General features: G+C 39.4%; 2 protein-coding genes across 3 annotated transcripts in view; both read left to right on the plus strand.

Annotated features, from left to right (window-relative positions):
- Positions 1–1,893: 1,893 nt before the first annotated feature.
- Positions 1,894–8,429, plus strand: LOC143038847 (cytochrome c oxidase assembly factor 5). Of its 2 annotated transcripts, none has more exons than XM_076208472.1 (4): positions 1,894–1,919; positions 3,538–3,640; positions 7,869–7,970; positions 8,155–8,429. In XM_076208472.1, the coding sequence occupies exons 1-4, from the start codon at positions 1,909–1,911 to the stop codon at positions 8,194–8,196; spliced, it is 258 nt and encodes an 85-aa protein (XP_076064587.1). In that variant the 5' UTR covers positions 1,894–1,908; the 3' UTR covers positions 8,197–8,429. The 2 variants fall into 2 exon arrangements, with proteins under 2 accessions (XP_076064587.1, XP_076064586.1); XM_076208471.1 differs by lacking the exon at positions 1,894–1,919 and adding an exon at positions 1,948–2,244.
- Positions 8,430–25,671: 17,242 nt separating this feature from the next.
- The window catches only part of Vha44 (V-type proton ATPase subunit Vha44), a 34,902-nt gene continuing 33,161 nt past the window's right edge, over positions 25,672–27,412 (plus strand). The window contains exon 1 of the mRNA XM_076208479.1: positions 25,672–25,801. The gene's annotated coding sequence lies outside the window, so the exon portion shown is untranslated. The remainder of the gene's footprint in view (positions 25,802–27,412) is intronic.

Genomic DNA, 27,412 nt, shown 5'->3' on the forward strand with positions numbered 1-27,412 from the left:
TGGCAATGTTGCCAAAGTACTTTGGCGTGTCTGTAAAGCGTTCGTAAACAATGTCAATAACAAAAGGGTTGCTGAGGATAGTTACAGTACCCTTGACCAGCAGGACTGATCGAAATTATGCCCTCTATGGTTACGGTCCGCACAGGCACTATAGTACCACACTCACTTTGCTCTAAGTGATTCAACGTGTGTTCATTGGTGATTCACTGTCTATGTCACGTGTATGATTTCTGTAGTGGTTTTAGAAGATCTGACAGGGTGGGCAATTCGCCACAGAACTTGCCAAGGCAACTTTTGAAGACCTTCAAGGAAGGTGTTAAGACATCCTCAGGCAGGCTGTTTCATGTATTAAAGAATATTCGTAAAGAATTCTCCTTTGTATCTAGGTATAAGTCTTGGTAAATTTTCAGAAGTGCACACGTGTGTGATATACTAGCACTAGGAAATTAAATAATTTTGTAATTTTTTTTAAATTATTATAATACATGAATGTAATATACATTTTTTTGTAATTTTTAGAAGTGCACACATATGGATATGTGATATAGCAATAGGGAAATGATAATTTTGTAAATTATAATATGTCAACATAATGAGTAATGTTATTCATGGCAGAAATAAATATCAGAAAAAGTTGCGAAAAGCTATATACAATCAAACATAGCCACTTCGGCTGCTTGAGACGCCATCTTTGTTTTGGTAGATGTGGAGGTCAAAGAAATGAAAGTATGATCAACTCGTCTATTCTAATCTACCTACCTAACTAACCTAACCTGCATTTAGTAGTGCAGTACCTGTAATTCTAGAGGTGATCAGGGTAGTTGTCATCTTCAACCTCCGAATCTATCAAAGCAAAGATGGCATCTAAAAGTGACAGTGCAACTACTTTTGTTTGCTTTTAGCAATGTTTTCTGTTATTGATTTCCACAAAAAAAAAAAATTATTACATTGATGAATTATAATTTATGAAATTAATATTTAATTTTCTAATGCTATATCATGTATATGTGTACTTCTAGAAATATATATACCCATTTTTATTGGCAGAAATCAGTAACACAAAATGTTGCTTAACCACTTCAGTACGGGACTTAAATCTCGCGGGCAGCAGACAATGCCAGCCGTATGACGTCACGTAATAATATTATTATCGTAAAATATAGTCGCCGCTTATATCGATCGTTCTCTCTTTCACCCACGAATTTTGAAAACCACAGAGAATGGGATTCAGGGCGCATTTGGGAGAATGTAAAAACACAGGGGCGACTACAATAAATATAATCAAGACGCCGATATGGCAGCGTCGCGAATCCACTTGCTCCTCATGACGCCTACGTGTGCGGCACCGTATGGAAGGGGTTAAAGTGATACACAAACAAATAGAGATGCGTTAATTGCTTGGGACATCTTATTTGTTTTGATAGGTCCTGGGGTTGAAGAAATTAAAATATAATGAATTTGTCTCTTCTAACCTAACCTAACCTGCATTTAGTAATGTGGTACCTGTAATTCAAGAGGTAATCATGGTTGTCATCATTGTCTTCAACCTCTGAATCCATCAAAACAAAGATGGCATCTCAAGGAGTCACTGTGGCTCCTTTCATTTGTGTATCACTCTTAATAACTTTTTCCGTTATTGACTTCTGCCAAGAAAAAGATATATTACGTTGATGTATTATAATTTACAAGATTATTATTTCATTTTCTAATGCTATATTGCATAGGTGTGCACCTCTGAAAAAATGTAAACTTCAATCTTATCCTCTTAGCTTCATCATTGTACCCAATGACAGTGATGGAAGAGCAAGGAACACATACTCTCTAATCTACAACACAAATTCCTTCCCTGGAGATCAACTGTCATAAACCTGTTAGACACATTGAATCAGTTGATGGAAGCCCTATCACATGGTCTGCAGGTAGACATATTCCTTCATTATGCCAGAGCTTTTGTCACTGCCACCTGAGCATCTTGTGGCAGAACTTCCAGCATATGGCATCATAAGAAACTTACAATAATGGGTCTAGGACTTCTTAATGGGACATCAACTTACACTTATGTAATAGTCATGGGTAAAAGTAAGCCCATATGACCCCCAAATATTTTCAAGGGTTAAGGGAACACAGAATTTCTGTGAATAATTTCCAGATTGCCAAGACCCATGCTATACATAAACAAGCACTTGAAGGAAGCTGGATCAAGTTGGATACCTCGAAGCAGCCAAAATCATCAAAACAAACCATGTAAATGTGAAGATGAGCAAATTTAGAACCCACAAATGTTAGGGTGGGGATGGAAGATGGCTTCACCTGTATACCCATGTCTTTCAGGCACTTGTCCAGTTTGGACTTGCACACAGTTACCGAGTTTGCTATGATGATGTACTATGGTAACTTATTCCATTGGTTTACATCTGACTGAAGAAAGAAAGCTGTAGCTACAACCTCATTTGTTTCTCATAAAGTGTGGCTGTAATCCCTTGTAAGTTCCCTGTTCTTGAAGGCATGAAGAGCCCTGCATTGTTCACATTTCCTTTCCTATTTACTATATTGTATTTTCAATAAGATTAGTTTGAATGTTCAGTATATTTACTCTATGTTTTCCAATTTTTTTTAAATAATTTTTTGTGTGGTACTGCATTAAAAGGCTTTTTGTAAGTCTAGCCTTCAACATAGTATAGTGAGACCTCCTTATACGGTAATTCTTTATCCGGTAAATTCACAGTTATGGTATTTGGTAATTACTACCCTCGATTCTATTTACAGTAAAAAAAATTCACAGATACAGTATCCGCTAGATATTTTGAAGAGGAAAGAGCAGGGAGAAGGTACGTCTGCCATATCCTATTATTACATGTTATAATGGGTTCGGTATACAGTAATTTCAATTTGCAGTAAGGTTTTCAGGAATGTATATGTACCGTATAACGAGGACTTACTGTACTACACAACAAATTATTTAAAAAATTGGAAAGCATAGGAGGGATACAAGGCAACCTACTAAACTGGATGGAGGATTTCCTGCATGGTAGAAAAATGATAGTGCTCAGAGAAAAGTGTTCAGGTTGGGAGGAGGTGATTAGTGGTAGGTGTTTGATGATATGAAGAATATAGGGTCACATATTAAAAAAAAATGTATCCAAGGAACACTAAACAATTTGATTTGATGCTTACCTTCCAGTTTATGTGCCCTTAGAGTTCCATGCTCGCTGCACCTCAATATCTTTTGGTATAAAACTACTCATAATGAATACTTATAAAACCAATCACCAATTATTCAAATTAATAAGTTTATGTATTTACTCCCGATATAGGGTATGTAAGCTTCATACAGTCAATATTTTGAAGATGCCCCTGCAGCCCTGAGTCATGCAGCATTCTTTTATAATTGGAGGTTAATCTCCACTCAGTAAGGATGTTGACCACTTTTAATATCTCAAATCCCTTCTTTCACCCATCCTCCCCAAGTCTCTCCTTTACCACATAAGTGGCACCAACTCTTCATTTTTACTATTATTTTGTGTTGCTTATTTTCAGTTCTGCAATGTCAGAAACAAGCTCTACAGAGGATAACCGACCGTGTGCAGGTGTGAGGGAAGACTTAAAGGCATGTCTTTTGGCTACAGAATGTGTTCGGATAGTAAGTTCTAAGATTTACCTTTAATCTTAAGTTATTGTTGTACATTAATGAGCTTATAACGCAAACTATTTCCACAAGTGTTCTATAGCTTAAGACCACATATAGTTATGTTTTCAACTAATCAATCCATTGCCTCAGGTCTCTCTTGCATGGTTCCCAAGTAACTGTCAACAGCCACTGAATTTACCCATAAGCAAGTTAGGAATAGTGTGTTGTTGTTTGGAGGTGCTGCAATGTCCAGCTTTCACCCAGTTGTACCATGCATTGAGGTGGCGAGGAAAGGATGGCACTGCCCTAAGAAGGAAAGCAGACATCCAAGATTTCCCACCCATACAAGATGGACACAACACTCCCCACCTCATCAAGGAGGTGCAATCCCAAGGGGCTAGCACATGGTCTTCAGACTTATCTCCTTTTCCTATATTACCTCCTTTTTATATATATATATACAGGTGAATAGTACACAAGCACCTGTCCTCCCACTTCTATTATCGAGGAACATGTAAACCAACCCAGGCAACTGCACTTTCCCACATGCTTTAAACTGATAAACTAAGTACACACATCCATCAAATGCAACAAATGCCACTTTTGCTTCCACCTAACATGTACAACACTGATAAACACAAACCAATACACAAATAACTGGAGCTGTACCCAACACATGACAATACACACTTTAAGAAAGAACTGAATGCAGAAAGATACAACTGCGGGTCTCTACGAGCATAGCTCTTCTCCCGCAAAATACAACTAGGTAAATACACCATTTCAAAAACACACCAGAAATATACTACAGATGAACTAACTGGACTAATCAATAAGCACTCAGAGCTGCTCCACTTGTTACATGAACACAACATACAAGAAGCACAAGAAAAAAAAACTGACATCACAAATAACAATACCTCACTCAACAATTACACAACAGTAAGAGAAGAAAACACAAGACACAAAGGTGAACTTAACACTAGTACACAGCAGCATAACCTTCTCCAACAAGAGATACTTGACAACCACTCACAGATACTACAACTGAAATAATCACAATCCAAACACAATTAAAGAAAACAACCTACACTATCACAAGCGTATACACCCCAACAACTACATAACCCCACAAGGCCTCATCCCTCAGCTCCAACCCAGGGCTCCCACAAAGACTGATTATTTTCCTAAATTCATGCTGAAAAACCCCTAGATTGAATAAAAAGTTCCTCATTTACAAAAATTTACATAGATGCACTTACAGTACAAAAAAAAATAATAATACATATACCAAAGGGTTTTTACTCCTTACAAGGGAGGTAGCCAAAAAACAATGGCATAAAATCCACTCGCAACCTTTCCATCCCCACATACTCCACTCCCCTCTACCCTCTTATCTTGGCTCCTGGATAACGAGTCATCCCTGCATCTTGCCCAATGCCCTGGGTCAGAAGCAGTGTCATAAGACACAGCACTTCCACAGCAAGGCTGCTTCATTTAATCATTGACCCTCCCTCTCCTTCCCCTCATGCAAAAAAAAGAAGACAGGGAGAAATTGTTTTCATACATACTCCTTCACCCCCCATCCCCTCACCCACTCCCTGTCATGCATCACAGCACCGTCCATACACAACCATTCTCCATTCACCCCTATCTTCTGTCTTCTCCCTTCCTCAACAGACATTTCCCTCATTCCCAATGCCCCTTTGACCCCATCCTCCATCTCATCTGTTGTCACCTCATGTTCACTCCTTCCACCTCTGCCTTCCACACCTCTTTTACCAATCTTTCCTCACTCATTCTTTCCATGTGTCCAAACCATCCCAATACACCTTTCATCAAAAATATCTCCCAACTCCCTTTCCACCCCTGCTCTCCTCCTCACATCATTTCTCACTCTATCCAGTCTAGTAACCCCTATCATACTTCTCAGGTACCTCATCTCAAAAACATTCAAACTCCTCTCTTCCTCTCTTATGTTCCATGTTTCTGCCCCATAAACTGCTGTTGATACAATCACTCCTTCATACAATCTTCTCTTAGCATCCATTCCCAAATGTCTATTTCTCATTACACTTTTTAATCCCCCAAGACATTTACTTGCTTCTCTCAATCTACATTCTACCTCCACTCCCTTTCCTACCACATTTGCACCCAAATATCTAAAACTATCCACCTCCTCCAGTCTTTGTCCCTTAATACTCACTTCCAGTCTGCTGCCACTTTCTCCCCTTGTACATCTCATCACCTTACTTTTACCCACATTTATCTTCAACTTCCTTCTTCCACACACCCTTCCAAACTCCATCACCAACTTCCTCAATCCCTCTTCTGATCCTGTAACAAGCATAGGTTTGTCGACAAAGAACAACTGGCTTATCTCCCACCTTTCTCCATTTTCTTTAACCATCTCCAATCCCCTACCCATTACCCTTGTGTTTACCTCTTGCACCACCCCATCCATGTATAAATTGAACAGCCACGGTGACATAACACATCCCTGGTGAAGACCCACCTTTACCTCAAACTGCTCACTCTCTCTCCATTTCTGATTCTAACACAGGCTCCACTACTCTCATAAAACTCTTGACTGCTCTTAACAGCTTTCTTCCTCTCCCATATATCTACAATACCTCCCACAGTGCCTTCCTGTCTACCCTGTCATAAGCCTTTTCCAAATCCATTAAGGCCCAAAAAACAACCTTACCTTTTCCTAAAGCTTTCTCACATATCTGTCTTACCACAAAAATCTGATCCACAGAACCCATAACCCCTACCTGTCCTAAATTCACACTGTTCCTCACCAAAAGTAATATATCCTCTCAATCAGAACCCTCCCAACTACACTCAACAAACTAATCCCTCTGAAACTACTGCACTCACACTTGTCCCCCTTTCCCTTGTAAAATGGAACTATACAGAGACTCCTCCAGTCCTCTGGTACTCTACCCTCTTTTAAACAAATATTAAATAACTTCACCAGCCAGTCCACCGTCACTATACCTCCCTTTTTTAGGCATTCTGCATGATACCCATCCAACCCAGGTTCCTTACCTGCTCTCATCATTTTAATAACTACCTTCACCTCATCTTTCCTTATTTCTCCTCCATTTTCCTTACTCATCACTGTCATTTTCTTAGCCCTTCCCACTGCAACTACCTTTCCTTCCCTATCCTCCTTCATATTTAGCAACTCCTAATACTCTGCCCATCTTCCTCTTACTGCTGTTTTTTCCATTATCATTTCTCCATCTGCATCTTTTACCTTTTCTTCTCAACTTGATTCACCTCCTCTTCCTCTCCTAGTTTCTTTTCAAAACATCTTTTTATTACTTTCAAAATTTTCTGTCATACTGTTATCTTATTTTCTGAAAAATTATCTGATATTGCCCCAATCTCTCCCCTTAGAATATGCACATCCTTAACTCTTCTTACTATTCTCCTGGTTACCATTATATAGACCATTAATACCCTATCTACCACCCTTCCATCCACCACCCTCTCCTATGTGTACTTATGCTTGACTTTCTTCCCAAACACTGTATTTGCTATCATCAACTCTCTAGACACATCTTCACCATAAACTCTCCTCTGCAATTTTTTGCTGGAATTCCTTACTTCCCAACCACTCCATCTATTGGTTCATTTCCTACCTTAACATTAAGTTATCCCAACACCACTACATTGACATTTCTCCCTAAACCCTCTATTCACTCTTAATTCTATCCAAGAAACCTCCCTTTCCTCTACACTTCTTACTACTAGGACCATATGCAAGTACCTGCTCCCACCCATTCCACTACCCTTTCCGCCCTCTCGTCTTAGCTTAGATGAAAATTGTAAAAAAAAAAAAAAAGAAGATAAAATAGAAATATTTTATATATACTGTAGCAATGATGCTACTGATAGAAGAAAAAGAAGTCTGGTGAGTTTGTCTCATTTATTTTTAAGGTATAACTGAACTGATTTTACGTGCAGTCAGAAGCCAATATATATACTGCGTGGGTAGTCACCCATGATGTGTAATTACGTAATTGCACTGGATTAGGTGAGGTCAGATCAAGCAGGGTTGGACTGTCATAGGCAGGTGCGTGTGGCTAGCACATCAGGTCTAGCTGTGGATAACAATGCATGTTCCATTCCACATGATTGTCGTGGTTTGTATAATACTCATACAAGCATTACTTTTAAGATTATAGTAAAATTTGAAGTGAAATGGTGCTCATCACTTCTATTCCAGCATAGGAAAACACCAAGAGAATGCTTGCTGACTAATGACCCATCTATTCCACAAGAATGTCATGCACTGCGAACAACATTCTTTGAATGCAAACGCTCTTTGGTAAGATGTGTAGATTTTTAAGCTTATATACACACGTATATAATTAACTCTTTATATGACAAAATTATCTTCAGTATTTCATATATGCTGTTGAAATGCTTTTTGCTCAATATCATCACTATATGTATCCCACCTAACTTTTATTTATTTATGTATTTTTATTTATTTATTATTTTTTTTTCAGCTGGACAATCGTCAGCGGTTTCGGGGTCGCAAGGGTTACTAGCATGATTATATAAAAGTTATAGATTTAGTGATATTATTTCAAAAGCTTGATCTTCTTTCATTGTTGCATACTTTTTTATAGTATTGTGCTTCAATGGAATTAGGAGTCAGATTTTATGTATAAACTGTTTATGTTGTCTGTATTACAGCATATTGAAAGGTGTAGAATATTTATATTACGCAAAAAGATATAATTTAAAGATATATGCAAAAAATAAATATGCTTTGGAGGTATATAGTATTAATTCCTTCCACAAATTTCCTTTTCCTAGACAGGTTGCAAGTCATCATATAGACATGAAAAGTTAAGCCTAACATTTTAATCATTAGTGAGATAGGAGAGTAAACTAAACCCTTTCTGGGTAAATGGGACTGAGTTGGCAAGCACGTATGTAAATGACATTTCTCCTCTGGGGAAATGACATTTATCCTCAGGGGGAAGGAAGTTGTTCCTTATTATTAGTTTGGAGGATTTCTTGGATTGGTAGAATCCTATGTGAATTACTGACTTTATATCAGGCTTATATTCTTAAACAGAGAGTTCTGTAAAGTACGGAAGAAGTGTGACCAGCTTCTTTCCTGTTAATTCAGGAGTGAAGCAAGGGTGTGTCTTTTCCCCAACATTTTTCAACACCTGCATGTACTAAATATTGGACAGAATAGTTGATTAATATTGTTGCTAGAGCATCTATTGGCAACACCAAAGTCACTGACCATGTCTTTGCTAATGATGATATCTCTTTTGTGGAGCCTATGGAAGACATGCACAGGAAGGTGAGACCACTTGGACTCTAAGATCTGGATCAAGATTATAATGTCCCTCCCTCTGGTACTTAACTACGTTCGTAGTTCAAGATAAGTAATCCTTATCCAACACCAATGGGAATGGCCCAGCAAGATTTTTCTAGCAATATTCATCAAATCGGAGGAAGGAGGGCAATTCTGAACAATCAACAGACAACATTTTATTACAAAATTCTAATTCTAATTACACAACCTTGAGTTGTATAACAGAGTGTAAATTATTCAAATGAAAAATAATAGATCATGATTTTTGTTATTAACATTAATGGACATAAGGGCATAAGAAATATACTTTAATTACCATAACCTGATTTCAGTACAAGAATGAAGAAAAGATGTTAGCTGGTGTTGTGTAGTTTAGGAGAGTCCAGGAGACGAGTTGACCAGGATGAAGAGACAGGAGTCTTACAGTTTTCGGAAAATATAAAAGACTTTAGTCGGCCAGGACAAAGACACAGGTGTTGTGGTTTAGGAGAGTCCATGGACCTCTAGTTGGCTGGGACAATGGCACAGGCGCCATGTTGTTTAGGAGAGTCCAGGAGACTCTAGTTACCCTGGATGAAGACGAAGGCTCTGCAAAGACACAGACGTTGTGTACCTTAGGAAAGTCCAGGTAACTAGTCAGCCAGGATGAAGACACAGGAATTGTGTAGTTTAGAAGAGCACAGGGACAAAGACAGACATAGTGAAGGTTGACAATGGACCAACATCAGGAATGGTAACCACATGTCCTTCTTTTTTGGCTTCTAGATTCTTCTCTCCCCAAGCACATCCTTTTGTGCTGTTTATATAGTAGCAGGCACATGATGTCACAAAAGAAAAGCCAGCAGCTTGTTGCCATGCCATGTATCTGGCTAGGACATGAACATTTGGATGTTACATATGCAGTTCAGCAGGACATCTGAAATGTCCACTCCTTCCACTCTCACACCTCCACTTTTATACATAATTGCACATATACATATTGCCTTTGGCATGATAATAAAGTAACAATAACATGACCCTAATACACATTCAAGAGTTACATACAAGGATTACATGTACAAGCAATGAGATGAGATGAAATATTTTCCTAATCATGTTAGGGCATGACAACAAGGTACAGGCATTTGCAGGTTTACTAGATGATTCAGTTCAGTCTGTCCATACATGTGGCAAGGACATTGAACATTGAGGTCTTGGAAAGCTTCATAAAATATAAAATAGGGAGGAAAGCTGGTTTCAAACAATCAATGGAAACTGAGGTTCCACCTTGAGGTAGGTTAAGGATGAAGTATTTAGGTTCATGTTGAATAACGTCATAAGGTCCAGAGTACAGAGCCTCCAAACTCTTACGAATTCTGTCGACTCATACCCAAATTTTAAAGCAAGAGTGGATGTCGTGAGGTACATATGGCTGAGGTGGTGTATGACAGTCGCTAGACCCAAGGCCATGGAAATTGATAGATTGTAATTCCTTGATAAGATGAAGGATGGTTGCATCATCCGAGGAGAGGGTGTGTTCCTTAGTAATGGCAATGGAAGGGCATAGCATATGAGCACCAGTAACAGCAGTAAATGAGGAAAATTTAGTGAGGTGAGGTGTAAAGCGATAACCAAGAAGGACAATAGGTAAGGAGTAAAACCAGTTATCTTGCCTAGCGCAAAGAGTTGATTTCAGAGAGCGGTGGAAACCTTCAATCATGCCGTTAGCTTGGGGGTGATAGCTAGTAGTATGCATATGGTGGAAGCCAATGATAGATGAAAGCTCAGAGAAAAGTTCGCTCTCGAGCTGGGAACCTCTATCTGTGATGACATGAAGTGGAATACCGAAACAGCACATCCAACCACTCACAAAAGAGATTGCTACAGAAGTGGCAGTAGTGTCAATGAGGGAAATTACTTCAGTCCAACGAGTAGCTCAGTCGATGCAAGTCAATAAGTGTTTGTAGGGAAGAGGATAAGGGTAGTTAAGAAGAATAGTAGGGGGTAGTGGTCCTACAATATCGATATGTACTGATTGGTAGCAGTCAGTAGGAGCCGAGACAGGGGAAACAGGAGAGGAAGTGTGGCGCATAGTCTTAGCCTGTTGACACCTAAGGCATTGTCTAACAAATTTCTTTACATCTCTGTCAATGTATGGCCAGAAGTAGCGTTGTTTTACCAACTTAGAGGTGGACTGAACACCAGGATGAGAAAGGTTATGCAAAGAAGAGACTACGTCATCTCGTAAGGGTAACAGAACAAAAGGTCGAGGAGTCTTAGTAGAGGTATCACACCAGAGTGTCAAATTAGGGGGTAAGGTGAACTTAGAGAGTCTAAGCTTGAAAGTTTCCAGTTCATCATCTGTTGCCTGACTTTGAGTGATGCCACTTAAGTCAAAGACATTGAGTGACACAGCACATGTGCAAGATAAGCAATCGGCAATGACATTGTTGTCGCTGCAGATATACTCAACTGAGGAAACATATTCAGAAAGGATGGAGAGTTGTCGTTGTTGTCTGTCAGTTTTAGCAAGATATTTAGAGTGAAATGCAGCAACGAGGGGTTTGTGGTCAAGAAACAGGGTAACTGTATGTCCATCAATGAGGGTCCTAAAATGCAAAAATGCAAGATAAGCAGCTAATAACTCGTGGTCATAGGTAGAATAGGCACATTGTGTGTCCGAGAGTTTCTTTGAGTAAAAACCCAGGTGCATTGGCTCGCCGTCTATAACTTGATAAAGGGCGGCACCAATGGCTAGGCTTGAACTGTCAGTCACGAGTTGGTAGTTTGTCGGTATTAGTGAAGGGTAAGCTAAGGTTGGACAGTCCAGTAAGGCTTGCTTCAAATTATTGAAGGAGACCTTTGCTGCATCGGTCCACTTTGAAGCAGGATATTGTTTAAGAAGCTCAGTAAGGGAATAGGCTACGGTTGCAGTTAGGAATCATGGGCTGAAATAAGTTGATCATACCCTTGAAACAGCACAAAGTCTGGGGTAAAGGGAAATCGAAAATGGCCATGGCACAGTTTTTAGGTGGCTTAATCCCTTTTGAGCTAATCTCGTAACTGAGAAAGTTAAGTTTCGACTTGAAGAATTCACATTTGTCGAGGGAAAGTCGCAGGTTATGCTGAGCCAAAATGGAAAGAACAGTTTGAATATCGGAAATATGTTCTTCAAGGGTCTCACTAGCAACCAGTACATCATCAAGGTTTGTAAACATGTTGTTTACATTCGCTAGGAGAGTATCTATGAAGTGCTGAAATGTGGCCCCGGCATTTTTCAACCCAAAGGGCATGTATAAGAATTCAAACAAACCAAAGGGCGTGCATATCGCAGTCTTAGGAATGTCTTGTTCAGCTACAGGAATCTGCAGATATGCACGTTGTAAGTCAACTTAGTGAATATAAACTTATTCTCAAGTGACATGGTGAGAGAGTGCAAGTGTGGTATGGGATATTTGCCATTTACAGTTACATTATTCAGACCTCGGTAATCTCCACAAGGTCCCCAGGAATGTGATTCTTTCTTGGGAACCAAATGAAGTGGGGGCGGCCAAGGTGAGTTGGAACGTCGTATGATCCCTGCATTGAGCAAAATTTGAAATTCATCTTTTGCTGCCTTGAGCTTCTCACCTGTCAATGGCCTAACTTTGAATGACACAGGAGGGGAATCACCAGTATCTATTCTATGACATATAGGACCTTCTAGTGTTTGAGGATCAGATAGTTGTCGGGGCGTGGTGAGTAAGGGGAACTCCGAAAGAAGAGCAATGGCTCTTGAATCAATATCCCCATAATGTACCGCGTGTGAAGAGAGAAGGAGAGCAGAAGCCTTAAGGGGAATAGAGCATCCAGTGGACGGGTCAATGAGTAGGCGGTTTCTACAGTCGATGACAAGTGCTTTGGACATTAAGAAATCCGATCCTAGAGTAGGACGGACGACATCAGCAACGACAAAAGACCATGAAAAACGTCTGATACGTTGAATTCCAAGTTCCACGTCGACTTCGCCGTACGTACGAATGCGCGTACCTGAAGCATTCGTAAGTTGAACTACTGTTGGCCTGAAGTGTGAAGTCAAACTTGAGTTGTAGGGAATGAGAGAGACTTGAGAACCGGTGTCGATGAGGAACTCGTAGTTCTTGCAACCTATTGAGGCACTTATAACGAGTGGCAGTCCTGCGGTTGCAAGAGACACTTCTACAGGCTGCCCATCGAGTTTCCCGACGTTCTAAGCTGAGGGCCTGGGGACGGGGGACGTGAGTTAGGGCGTGAATTGGGGCGCGAGCTGGGTAAAACGTTGTCACTAGTGGAAGACAATATACATCACGTTTTGCATGATCTAGCACTGTTGCCGTAGAAGATGTGGTAACGGCACACTCGTTGTCTTTGGCCTTCGTAAAATGTAGTTAACCCGATTGAAGAGGTAGTAGACGCGGAACCACATATAGTGGGGTTACCACTGCGAAACACTGGCTTACTATCACTATGCAGAGCCCTTGGCACAGGCTTGTTCACTGATGACGCACTTATACCTTTGTTCCCGTGGCCATGGGCCATGAGTGTATCGGTGACGCGGTCCAATTCATCTAGGGAACCGGCGTGCGTTACGAGTTATGGCCGAATGTCACTAGGTACGGCTCGTAGAAACTTCAGGCGGATGAAGTCATCGTCGACACCGAGTTGCTTCCATATGGTTCGAAGTTCTCGTAGGAAGGTCGTTGGTTTATCGTACATGATGTTGTTCTGGTGTACCAAGGCATCGAAGAGTTCAGGCGGGGACCTGGTAAAGACGTCGATCAGCGCCTTCTTCAAGCGATCGTAGTCGCTGGAGTGAACGACATCGTCGTCAAGCTGGCTGAGCATTGGAATAGTTAAGTTTGCGAGTGCATGGTGGAACTTTGTTTGGGAGACAGTTATGTTGGATAGTGCGAATTGCGTCTCTAGCACCGAAAACCATCTTGCTGGCGACGCTTCGTCGAATAGTGGAGGGAGAACAGCGACGGTAGAAGAAACCGGGGATTCTGGCATGGGGGAAGAGATGCCTCCCGCTGCTGCTGCTGTCGTTGAAGTGAGTGCAGTGGTGGTCGGCTGAGTAGGGGTATTCATGGTGTCGTCGTTGGACATTCCCCAGGATACATGTTGCGTGTAGATTGTAGATTCGTCGTTAACGATGTCGCGCACTCCGATCAGAATATGAATGTCTTGCCCACTTTGAAGTTCGTAAATGCGTAGTTACATGCGCGTGACTAAGTCACGGTTTATCAATATGTATAGGCACTTAACCACGTACTCTGTGTCACTCTAGGCACCCGGGTCACTTGAGTCACTGGGGTCACCAGTGCGGTTAAGTGTAAACACTGGTTTTATTTCGGGAGTTCATTACGTAGGTCTACACGCAATCACGGTAAGTAGGAATCTGCCCTCTAGGCGTTGCCTCTGGGTATCGGGACCCTCTCTGACCTACTTTCCTGGTACACTGTTGCCAGGTGGAATTTGTAGATAGAACAATACATATAGATGTATACATAAGAACATACAGAAACAAGAGAACAATTACATATAATAAGGAATATGCTTGCAAAACGGTTAAGGGTAACGTTATAGTAAATACCTTAATGCTATGGCATATAAACTTGACAACAGTGCTTACGATCGGAGCGTATGCCTGGCGACATGTAATTACGCACATAGGTGGTTATATAATTGTAGGATACATAGGGCACTTATATAATGTAATAACTACATAGGCTTACTTATATAAAACATTTACAATAAGTATATATATTGAGATTAAGTACTTTTTTTTACTTTTTAAAGTGTAATGAGGAATAGACATTTGGGAATGGATGCTAAGAGGAGACTATATGAAGGAGTGATTGTGCCAACAGCACTGTATGGGGCAGAAACATGGAACATAAGAGAGAAGGAGTTTAAATGTGTTTGAGATGAGGTGTCTGAGAAGTATGATGGGGGTTACTAGGCTAGATAGAGTGAGAAATGAGGAGAACAGGAGTGGAAAGGGAGTTGGGAGATAGGGTTGATGAAAGAGTATTTGGATGGTTTGGACACATGGAAAGAATGAGTGAAGAAAGACTAGTAAAAGAGGTGTGGAGGGAGTGAACATGAGGGGACGTCCTAGGATGAGGTGGATGGATGGGGTGAAGGGGGCTTTGGGGAAGAGGGGAAGGACGGGAGAGGACAGAAGACGGGTGAATGGAGAATGGTTGTATATGGATGATGTTGTGATGCATGAGGTGGAATGGGTGGGGGGATGGAGGGTGAGGTAGTGTGTGTGAGCAAAATTTGACGCAGCCCGAAGGGATTTCTCCCCATCTTTTATGCATGAGGGGACGGAGAGGGGGGGTCGCCGATTTAATGAAGCGGCCTTGCTGTGGATGCGCTGTGTCTTGCGACACTGCTTTTGACCCAGGGCAGTGGACAAGGTGCAGGGATGACCCGTCATCCAGGAGGTGCTAAGATAGGAGGGAGGGTGGAGGGGTGTGGAGTGTATTTAGGGATGGAATGGGTGGGAATGATTTTATGCCTTTTCCTTTTTTGGCTACCTCCTTTGTAAAGGGGAAAAAGCCTTGGTATATGTATGTAGATTAAGTACTATATGTATAATAAAGGAGTATTTCATATACAATAAAGGAGAGTTACGTATACAATAAGCATATGCAATAACTAAGTAAAGAGAGGAATTACTACAGCCATTTCTATAAAAACAGTAATAATAAAAATAGTAAACAAATAAGATAAAAAGGCATAAGAGGGTCTGGGATGAGCTTTCCATCCAGAACCCTAAGATCTGGGTCTTTTAATGTGTATGGATATGGTACAGATGAGAATAAAAGGAAAGAGATTGGCAGTAGTTTGTAAGACGAAAGATGGATGTTTTTGCGTTGAGTAAAACTAAGTTGAAAGGGGGAGGCAAGTTTGAGTTTGAGAGTGTAGTTGGGAGGATGTCAGGAGTGAAGAGAGGACGAGTGAGAGAAGGGGTGGCTATATTAGTAAGTGAAGAGATAGGTAAGTATGTGATGGAGTTGAAGGAGGTTTCTTCAAGGTTAATGTGGATGAAGGTGATTCTGGATAGGGAGATGGGGGTCTTTGTAAGTGCGTATGGGCCTGGTAGTGAGAAGAATGAAGAGGAAAGAGAGGCTTTTTGGATAGATTTAAATGAGTGCATTGAGGCTTTTGGAAGAAATGCCAATGTAGTGGTATTGGGAGATCTCAATGCTAGGGTAGGAGACAAACCAATAGTCGGAGTGGTTGAGAAGTGTGGAGTTCCAGGGAAATTCCCTAACCCTTTTTTTTTTTTTTTTTTTTTTTTTTGTGTGTGTGTGTGTATTTACCTAGTTGTATTTTACGGGAAGGGGAGCTATGCTCGTGGTGTCCCGTCTTTATATATCATTTTATCTAAACTATTTTTAAATTCATGTATTGTTTTTGCACACACTACTTTCTCATCTAACTTGTTCCAAATGTCTATTACTCTGTGAGGAAAGCTATTCTTTTTCACATCTCTTCTATAGCTGTCTTTCTTGATTTTCTTTCCGTGTCCTCTTGTATTTCTTTCATCCCATTTTACTAGATCCTCTCTATCAATAATTTCTATGATTCTGCAAATAGTTATCAAATCTCCTCTCTTCTTTGCTCTATTGTCTGTAGCTCAAGTTTTGCTAGTCTCTCTTCATATAATAGTTTTGAGAGTGTTGGTGCCAATTTTGTAATTGCTCTTTGTATTCTTTCAAGTTTTGTTATATATATATATATATATATATATATATATATATATATATATTTTTTTTTTTTTTTTTTTTTTTTTTTTTTTTTTGGTGACCACATCGTTGCTGCATATTCCAATCTTGGTCTTATCAAAGTGATTAATATTTTCTTCACCGTTTCTTCATCCAGGTATGTAAATACCACTTTGATTGTTCTTGTTAAATTATAAGTTTCTCCAAAAATCTTATTTATGTTTCTCAGGTGACATATTATTCATAATAATGACTCCCAGGTCCTTCTCATTTTCTACTTTTTTTATTCCTTCTCCCAATTTATATGATCCTGTTATTTTTTTTTTCTCCCAAATTCCATTATACTACACTTTTTGGTATTGAACTCCATCTCCCACTTCCTACTCCATTCCCATACTTTATTGAGATCACTCTGTAGTGACTCACAATCTTCTTCCGTGTTCACTTTTTTTTTAACAGTTTGCGTCATCTGCAAAGAAGCTTTCAAGGAACTGTTTATTATGCTTTGTATTTTGTCTGCCAGTTCATTCTTACATTCTTTCAAAATCCAGTTTGCTATTTCGTCTGGTCCATGCGATTTTCTGACATCAAGATTACTCAAGTGTTTCATTATTTCGTTCTTTGTTACTTCTATTTCTTTCATAGGGGGGACTTTCTCTTCCCATTCGATCTCTCCATGTTGTATGTTCTCCCTTGTAAACACCTATTTAAAATGCTTGTTCATAATTTCTGCCATTTCTATTTCCTCTGTGTATTCAACTCCTCCTTGTCGTAATTTCTCTAATTCTTGTTTGTTTTTCAGTTTGTTGTTTACAAATCTGTAAAATAGTTTTGGTTGATCTTTACATTTTTCTATGACATCTTTTTTTTTTTTTTTTTTTGTGTCTGCACACTTGTACATATTCATTTCTATAACTAGTATATATTTTCCATTTTTCAGGTCTTTTGTTTTTCTTCAATTTGGTCCAAGCTTTATCTCTTTTGTCTTTTAACTCCTTACAACTTTTGTTGTACCAGCACTTTACATATTCTTTTTCTTGTTTTTGTCTTGGGACATACTTTTCCACTCCTTTTTTTTTTTTTATAAATTTTTGTCAAAATATTCCATTTCTCTTCTACTGTTGTATCTTCTCTGTGTATTCTTTCCCAGTTTTCATTTTGAAAGAATGCTCTTATTTTATCAAAATTTGTTTTTTCATACATCAATCTTCCTTTTCTATATTGTTCATTTATTTTCATGTATTTTTCCTCATTTAGTTCTAGTTCTATCAATATGTGGTCACTTTTACTTATTGGTGCCTGGTATTCTATCTTTTCCACTATTTCAGGTTCTGATGTGATTATTAGGTCTAGTCTCGATGGTTCTTCTTCATTTCTATACCTAGTGTTCTCTTGAATCCATTGTCTCATTGTGTGGTCAATAATCATCTCAAGTAGAACATTTCCCCATGAATCTTCTCCACCCTTTACGGTCATCTCTTCCCAGCAGATTTCTTTGCAATTAAAGTCGCCCATCATAACTATTCTTCCTCCATCTTCCATTATCTTGTTTAATGTTATTCTTGTGTCTTCTAACATACTTTTATGTTCACTCTCTTCCCACGAGGCTGTTTTTGGGGGCACGTAGTTTATTACAAACTTTCTGCTCTTCTTATCTCTGTCTTCTACTTCTATCATATTCATCTCTACTCTATTCTTTCCATATGTGACACTCTTCACGTTTATATCCTTCTTAGTCAGGAACATAACTCCACCCCCTTGTTTTATCTCTCTGTTTCTAATCCAATAATTATATGCATTGTGTCCTATGCTGTTGGGTGGTAGTGGACCTTTTAATTTTGTCTCTACAATTCCCATTATGTCCGGTTCTTTTTCCTTCAGATACTCGTTCAGTTCATTCAGTCCTGTTATTAATCCATCTATATTTGTGTAGGACACTCTTAAATTTCTGTTATTTCCATTGTATTTTCTGTTTCTTTTTTGTTTCTCTCTGTTATGGTCCATTTCCTCACTTTCATATTCACTACTCTCCAATAGAATTCTTCTTTTTCTGACTCCGTTCTGTTCTCGTTTTTTTCTTTAGCTTCTTGCCTTTTCATTTTTTCTTCCTCTCTTTCCTCTTTATTCATTTCTCTTTTTATCCATACATTTTTATATTGTTCACTTGCTGCTAGCTTCCCTGTTTTGCTAAGATATTATCTGCTGTTGTTTGTGACCTGAATTTAATCTTAATTGGTCTGGTCTTATCTGTACTGTACTATATTTTCCGAGCCTAAACATCTCTTCAACTTGTTTCATGATTTCAGGTTCATCTTCCTGAACTAATTCTAGTAAACTGTTTACTTTTTCTTTTTCCTCTTTAATTCTTGTGGTTCTATTTTGATTAAATTTCTCTTCCATTCCTAATATAATTATACATTTCTTTTTGTCTGCTAAGTCTCTTACTATATTCTCCTTCTGTCTCATCACTTTAATAACTGAGTCTTCAGTTTGTTCTTTCATTTGTTGCTTAATTATGTCAGTAAATGCAACTTTACTGTTTTCTTGGATTTTTTTCCAGCCCTGTGCTTCCTTTGCTATTGCCTCTTTATTGTCTTTATTATTCCTCTTTAATTCCTCATTCTCTTCTTTAATTTCTTTTAACTGTCTTTTTAATTCTTCTATTTCTAAAGTTAAGTTTTTGTTCGCCTTCTCTAGTTCTTCCAATCTTTCAACTCTCTGCGCAATCTTGGCTACGTTACCGAACCTATTTTCCCAATGCTCGGTCATTTTATCAAGTTTTTCCTCTAGTCTTGCTAATCGGGGGAGGTTGGTATCCCCCCCCTCATTAAATCCCTGGAAACTATCATCATCACCTTCCACTGTGCTGCTCTTATCTATATTTCTAATCTTTACATTTTTGTTGATCCCGTCATCACCGAAATCATCGTCATCATCGTCTGTCTTTTGTTTACAAGACGCCTGGCCTCCTGGACCATGTCCCCCTCTTCCTCATTTCCTTCCATTTCCCTCAATAATCCCTCCCCTTCTCCTTTTTTTTTTTTTATCACTTTCCTACTACACCACGAGCTTTTCCCTTCCCTATAATACAATAAGGTACTTCCTTGACGTTGAGATCCACGTAGATTTTCCTTTTTCTTCGGAACTCTAGTTCTCGCCGTCCATCCGACGAAAGTGTGTATTCACTTGGTCTTTGGTCTTTGGATCACGTGTTGGACTCGTGATCGACAGCTATTTCCCTCCTGGAAGAGAGCTCAGAGCTCGTAGGTCCGATCTATGGGTAATGCTATGACCTTGCACACACACACACACCCAACTCCCCGCCCACGAGAGTTGAAGTAACACCCCTCAGCGCTGCGATACTGATATTATTTCAGCCCCGGGCGAGGGTCGAACCCGGACCTCCGTAGTGGCAGGCCAGAGCTCTAACCACAGCGCCATGAGAGGTGTGTGTGTGTGTGTGTGTGTGTGTGTGTGTGTGTGTGTGTGTGTGTGTGAATGTGGTGCAGACGAGAGTGCGCTGCTGGCACCCCGTAATCAGTGTCGAAAGTTCAGAGTTAAGCGGGAGTGCCGCTGGTACGAGGAGGCGTCGGGGCCCCCAGTGGGTGCGTGCGTGTGAATCGAGGGGAAACAAGTGGAACTGTGCTAGGATTAGGTTTAATAATAGGCAATGGTGTATGGTAAGCTAGGATAGGGAGTGATAGAAGTGTGGCGCGAAACGAAGGAGGATTAGAGTGAAGCAGAAGCAACAGAAGAAGTGAAATTTATACAGGAATCAGGTAAGTGATCGACAACAAAATATCCTACAGTTTTTATTTTGCAATCGTATACACAGTTATAAAAATACACTGTATAAAATTACGAGGATGTCACAATTAAGTGACATCTATTTCCATGGTGGTCCTCTTAAAAAAAAAAAAAAAAAAAAAAAAAAAAATCCAGACATTTAAACAAGAAGTAATATAACTTAGAGCAAAACTTGTTACATAATAATAAGTGCTTAAGATAATAGTCATTGACATGATGAATTATGTAGAAAAATAATGTATATAACTAAAACCAGAACATGTTCATAATAAATCCTTACACATACTAATCTTTGACATAACTCAGCACTCGAAAATTATGCCGCCCGTGACCTACGGAGCGGACCTTTGCTGGTTCTACAGAAAGAACGAGAAAGACTGATTGTGGCCCTATTATGTGACTTTAAAGGTCAACTGAGAAGGTTTTAGATTTCTTTATTTTTTGTTATTTCATGTATGAAAATATTTCTTGGAGTAAGTTAGAACACTAAATTGTACGTTTCTAGCATTTCATACTCTTTATTTTATCCAAATATCATGATCTTAAAAGTACCTGGTAGCAGACGAACTTTTCAATGTCGTTGTTACATTTTCCACCGCTAGGGTGACTGATGACGTCAGAGTTGCCAGCCTGGACCTCTGTTTCTGGATGATGTCAGACTTCTCTTCTTTTTTCATACTTGGAACAGATTGGTTCAAGAGGTTTCATAGCGGACTGAAGTTTGGCATCTCTTGCAATTTTGTATGGTGAATATTCAGAACGCAACCTCAGTAATTCACCAAGTAAAATTTGTACATATTCTGTAAATAGAAATGGAAAATTATGTTTTGTACATTTTATTGTTTGGTTTGTCATATTATCAGAATAATACAAATTTTTAGGTAAGTATTTTGAATTTATCACATTGCTCCAGTAGGAAGTTCTATGCAGTTTCACAGTTTGGATGCAATATGTAGCACAATAATGCTTCATACACTCACCATATGTTAGATCAACCTTCTTCGCCACTCCAACACCTGTTTTGGCTTTGGGATAAGATATATCCCATTAAGCCTCTCCATCCCCCCCCCCTTTTCTGCTTTCTACATGAAATTTAATTGAAATAAAGGGCAGCAAGTAGTAGTCTGAAAGTGGTGTCGTGGTTTGGTTCGGACAAGCCAGGGAAATGAGACTCACAGTAACGCTAACACTAAAATTTAATGGTTTTTAGGCTCGGAGGTCACGGACGAGGGCTCGTAGAGGGAAGGTCCGGAGCAAGGTCTAAATATACAGGTCAGACCGTTTACATTCTTCTGCGCAGCTTCTGACGTCATTTGGCTGAGTCCATTTTCTCTTTGTGATACACTGAAGAAAACTGTGAAACGCCAAGGAAGACAGGAACTATAATATTTTATATATTATATATATATATATTATATATATATATTATATATTCATATATATAGACAGGAACTATAATATTTTATATATATTTATATATATATTCTATATAATATTTGTCAGAATATAACTAATTGCGTGGAGCTGTGCGAGCGAAGGCGACGTCATTTTCGAACGACGGACCAGCTTCAACTGACAGCTATAGGACCCGCTAACCCCACTTTGAACAGCCAGGTGACGTTCACGGGCCCGCTGCGCCAACTCCCTCGAAATTCGCTCGGAAGTGGTTAGACCTTATATTCTTAGATCTTGGTCCGGAGTAAGGGTCTCATCAAGTGTCGTGGGCTGGTGCGAAGGGCCGCTTGAACCTTGGCGACGTTACTTCCTGGAGAGGACTGGTCCCGAGGCGACTTGCTGGGGAGAGCTGCTGCTTGGAGAAGTGCCCAGTAGAGAACATTGCGATTTGCGATTTGCTAGGTAAGACCATCCGCTTACGCGAGATCGGTTTTTCTGGGAGGGGAAGAAGGTCTGTAAGAAAATGAAAAGATGATAGTAGTGTATAAAAGAGGGCTTTTTGCCACCGGGCGATTAGGAATATTTATTTCGTGGCGTCGTGGCTTTGGAGGTATGGGCAGGCGACTTGGGGTTGGAGACTGCGATTGATGTGTAACCGTGAGGTTACATGGAATATCTATTCTTCTTATCCTCATCCAACAAAGTTAGAAAATGAGTAGGAGGCTTAGTTTTAGGGAAAGATAGAGAAATTGGAAATAATTTTAGTGGTAGGTAAACTGAAATGAGATGTAGTAGGAGAGAAAGTTGGAAATGAAACTAATTTCAGTAGAAGAGAAAGTTTATGTAGTTGTTTGTGCATGTAGTTGTGTTATGTAGAGAACATGTCGTCTCGGCAAAATGCCGTCCTTTTAAAGGATGCTGGTGGCTCCCCGGTGAGCTTTCCCGAGTGTTTGACTAACTGCTGGCCGGCTGGCCGAGACGTCTTTGCTAACTACGCTTGCCAACCACAGCGAGTATAAAGGCCTAGCTCCAGTTGTGTGATGGCCAGTCTGGTTTTGACCAGCGACACGTCACCACAGTGGAAAATTAATAATGAAATTTTTCAATCACCATGCATACATTTTACAATTCTCAATATCAATTCAGTCCCCTTGTGCCTGAATTACTGTTGTGAAATCACATCGAGAGATGTTTGAAGTTACACATGTACTTGCCTTCCTTTCATTACTTCATGAAAAAAATGCTGGGACTTGGGAGCAAATAAGCACACAACCTTGTGATACAATTCCAGCGCTGATGTTTGTTTCGTTAAATCACTGTTGCACTTTACGGCGACACAATAAACAATTTTCGAACTAAATACCTGATAAAACCTTGCTAACACACGAAATATGACAGATCACTGATCAAGTTTTATAATGCACGCAGATGGCATGCAAAATGTAAACAGCAAGCCTGACGTCACAGCCTTACGAGAACAGCCGAAGGTCAGCGAAGGAAAAGTTCAAGGTCTAAATATACAGGTCTGACCGTCTGAATTATTGTGCACAGCTTCTGACGTCATTAGGCTGGGTCCGTTTTCTCTTTGTGAAACACTGAAGAAAACTGTGAAACGCCAAGGAAGACAGGAATTATAATATTTTATATATTATATATATAATATTATATATATATATATTCATATATATAGACAGGAACTATAATATTTTATATATTTATATATATATTTTATATAATATTTGTCAGAATATAACTAATTGCGTGGAGCGGTGCGAGCGAAGGTAACAACATTACCGAACGACGCGCCAGCTTCAACTGACAGCTATAGGGCCCGCGAACCCCACTTTGAACAGCCAGGTGACGTTCACGGGCCCGCTGCGCCAACTCCCTCGAAATTCGGTCGGAAGTGGTTAGACCTTATATTCTTAGATCTTGGAAAAGTTCGTCTGCTACCTTACCTAATCGAGGAACAGTGAGGAAATAAGTAGACTTTTTGCCGTGATCCCAATCTCTAGGACTTGTTAGCCAGTTATTGGATCGATCTTACGTGTCTGTCAAAACGAGTTTTAAAAGAAGCTAATGAGGGCGCGGTCACTACACTGGGAGTGCATTCCAAAATATTACCACTCTCGTGGCAGAGTATTTACCTTTCAAATTCGTTCTCCAGTGTGTGCGTTTAGACAACTTAAGTGAGTGACCCTTAAGTTGATTGTGTTGAGAGTAAATAACTTGTTGAAGGGGACGTTGTCAATGCCGTGGAGCAACTTACATATTTGTATTAATTCCCCCGTCGTTCTCCTATCCTGGAGGGTCTGTATTCCTAATCGCTGGCACCCATCTTCATATTCCAGGCTGGATAGTTCTGGTACCAATTTGGTGACCCTCCTCTGCACTTTCTCTAGGGTCTGAATATCTTTCACCAAGTATGGAGACCATGCTTGGATCCCATACTCGAGGATTGGCCTGACCAGAGAAAAATAGAGTGACACCAGGATTTCTCTATTGAGGATGGTGAAGATTCTCTTTACTATGCCAAGACGAGTGTTTGCCTTAGCTGCTTAGCAGCAACCATTGCTACGTGAGCAGACGACTTGAGGTCACTCGATATCACTATTCCTAGGTCCTTCTCTTGTGTTGATTTATTTAGTATTGAACCCCTAAGTCGGTAGTCCGCCTGCTGATTCCTGTGACCAATATGCATCGATTTGCATTTGTCTGTATTAAATGTTAGCAGCCATTGTTAGGAAAAATAGAGGATTTGAGAGAAGAAGGAAGCTTTGAGAGGACAATCTGGAGAAGTGTGCTGGCCCGACTGACAGGCTGAAAGCCTACCTGGGAGCAGAAGTAAGAAGTAAGAAGTAAATCATTTGTCACTCCCGGTGTCCAGGCGCTCCATATCCCTCTGCATTGCCTCGACCTCCTCTTCCGATGAAATGGTGTTGTAGATTTTCGCATCATCCCCAAATAGGCTTACTGAGGACTCCAGATTGTTGACCAGGTCATTGATGTACACCAGGAAGAGACAAGGTACACACTATCTTGGGGGACATCGCTCATGACTGGTAAATACCCTGATCTTACGCCTCGGATTGATACTTGATGCATTCTCCCTGACAGGAAACCCTTAATCCCCTGGATCAATTTACTTTTAATTCCTGTTGCGTGTAATTTGACCAATTATCTTCAACGCTTTTTCACAATCTAAATGATTGTCGTCAACACTGCCTTTTTATCACAATTCATAATAATTAGGATTTATATTTACATTATCTTATCAAAAAGTGACTAAGCCATACATCTAGCAAATATTCACCACCTCTTTAATTAAAAACCTTCTCACTTGTCCTCATGGTGAATTGTCTTTACAAGTGGAGATTGACTCCTTTACTCTATCCTAAAGAAATTATGTCTGATCTGCAAGTGTGCATCACGAAGTTACTCGAAAGTGGACTAAATCGTTAGCAGTAGCGTCTCTAATGTATAATACTGGGGCAATTGATATCGAACAGAATAGCAGGACAATGAAAAATGTTGACCTAAAACTGAATTGATCGGTGAGTCGCGAAGTGCACATGGGTGTTTGAATGGAATGAATATCGAAATTATATTGTGTTGTAAGAATCGCAATTTATGTATACTCGCACACATTAAATATTTAAAGTGTTTATAAAAAAAAATAGTATTCACTAACATGATGATGAGATTTCGAGCGGTATCAATCTAATGATTTTGTGTTGCCTACCAGATGACGTCACGTTTAGTTCATTCTATCGATGCCAGATGGCTCTGCCTTATCATGTGATGTTTACTTGAGATCGAAGATTCGAGTGACAGGAGAGCCTTTTACAAATCTGGGGGAAGAATAAGGGTTTGCTAAAGGTAAGCTGACAAGGGTAATAACTGCCTCAATCAATGAATTGGAATAAGTTAGACATTTTATGAGCATGAATTGTTATTGATAAACAGTTTTATCAATGTATAGGCCTTCATTAAAGACGTCTGCTAATTGAACTCTAGCCCCCATAGTCATAGATAGGTCCAGAAATATTTTCATGTCCTTGGATTGTGTATATACTAGAGAACCATATTAATTTGACGACGTACTTGCATAGCTGCACAATTCTACTTTTCTCTGGACATTGAATGTTGTCATTGTTAGATTGATTGTTGATAATCATAATTATGATAATATTCATAAGTGTAACTTTCAGAGGGTAATCATTCACCAAGATTCAATATTCAAAGCAGCAATAAAATTCATAAAATAATTATAAATTGGGGTCAATTTACAGATTCACCCAACCAACGAATTTCTGTTGCACCTTCCGTTTTTCTAGTGATTTAAGTAGTAAGCTGATTGATTTTACCATTTGTTTCCATCACAAATATGTCGTTTCCACAATCTATGCCTGCCTCTCATCCGCAACGATCTTGGACCTGTGAGAAATTGGGGTTTTTGGGTGGGGAGCATTAAATAGAGTAATGCGCATTGCAAAACAGGTCTAAAATCAACAAGAACACATAAAAAATATATGAAAATACATAAATCACACCTTTGATGGTGGCAGTGGCGGCTGCTGATGAGAACGTTGCTATGTTATTGTTGAGCAGCGTTACCAACGATTCGCAAAATTTCTCGCTCTCCACTACATTTAGCGAAGCCTAACCTAACCTAACCTAACCTTTGCGATAGAAATGATGTACACCGTCAATCAATACACAACATATCTCACCAGAAACACATAAGCCACATCAGAAAATCGTTGGTTGGGTGAAACTATAAATTGTCCTAAACGGGGTTTAAGTGTTTGATTAGTTCTTACTGATTTTTTTTTTTTTTTTTTTTTTTTTTTTTTTTCTCTCTCTCCAGAAGTGCACACCTACACGGTATAGCACAGGAAAATTAAATGTTAATTTTGTAAATTATAATACATCAGTGTAATAGGTACTTTTCTTGGCAGAAATCAAGGTAGATTTTTAGAAATACACACCTATGCTGTATAGCAATAGTCAATAGAAAATTAATAACTAATTTTGTAAATTATAATATATCAATGTAATATGTATTTATCTTGACAGAAATTAATAACAAAATAGTTTATAGAACAGATATACTAACGAAGGAAGTCTCTGCAGGTGAATGATATGCCATGTTTGTTTTGATAGGTGCCGAGGTTGAAGAATTGAAAGAGAATCCTTCAAAACCTTATGCTATGGCCCAGCAGTGTTCTCTATCCCTTGGATCTTTCAAGAGTGTACCCTTTTTAAATATATCCACCCATATATAACTTTATAAATAAAACTAACAGCAGTTGTTAATCTGCTCCCCCAGAGCTGATTTTGCATGGTTAGTACATACATACATACATATACCAAAGGCTTTTTCCCCTTTACCCGGGGGGCTAGCCAAAAAGAAAAAGGCATAGAAACCACTCCCACCCATTTCATTTTGGCAAATCTTTAGTTTCAACCATGGGAGGAATATAGCAA

The sequence above is a fragment of the Oratosquilla oratoria genome, chromosome 25 (assembly GCF_046742065.1).
Source record: "Oratosquilla oratoria isolate Oo_2021 chromosome 25, ASM4674206v1, whole genome shotgun sequence".
NCBI classification, from domain to species: Eukaryota; Metazoa; Arthropoda; class Malacostraca; order Stomatopoda; family Squillidae; genus Oratosquilla; species Oratosquilla oratoria.

Coding starts and splice junctions, on each gene's coding strand:
- LOC143038847 (XM_076208471.1), top strand. CDS start 2,090: ATGACCCCCAAATATTTTCAAGGGTTAAGGGAACACAGAATTTCTGTG. Junction 2,245..3,537: donor AAATCATCAAAACAAACCAT/GTAAATGTGAAG, acceptor GCTTATTTTCAG/TTCTGCAATGTCAGAAACAA. Junction 3,641..7,868: donor CTACAGAATGTGTTCGGATA/GTAAGTTCTAAG, acceptor CTTCTATTCCAG/CATAGGAAAACACCAAGAGA.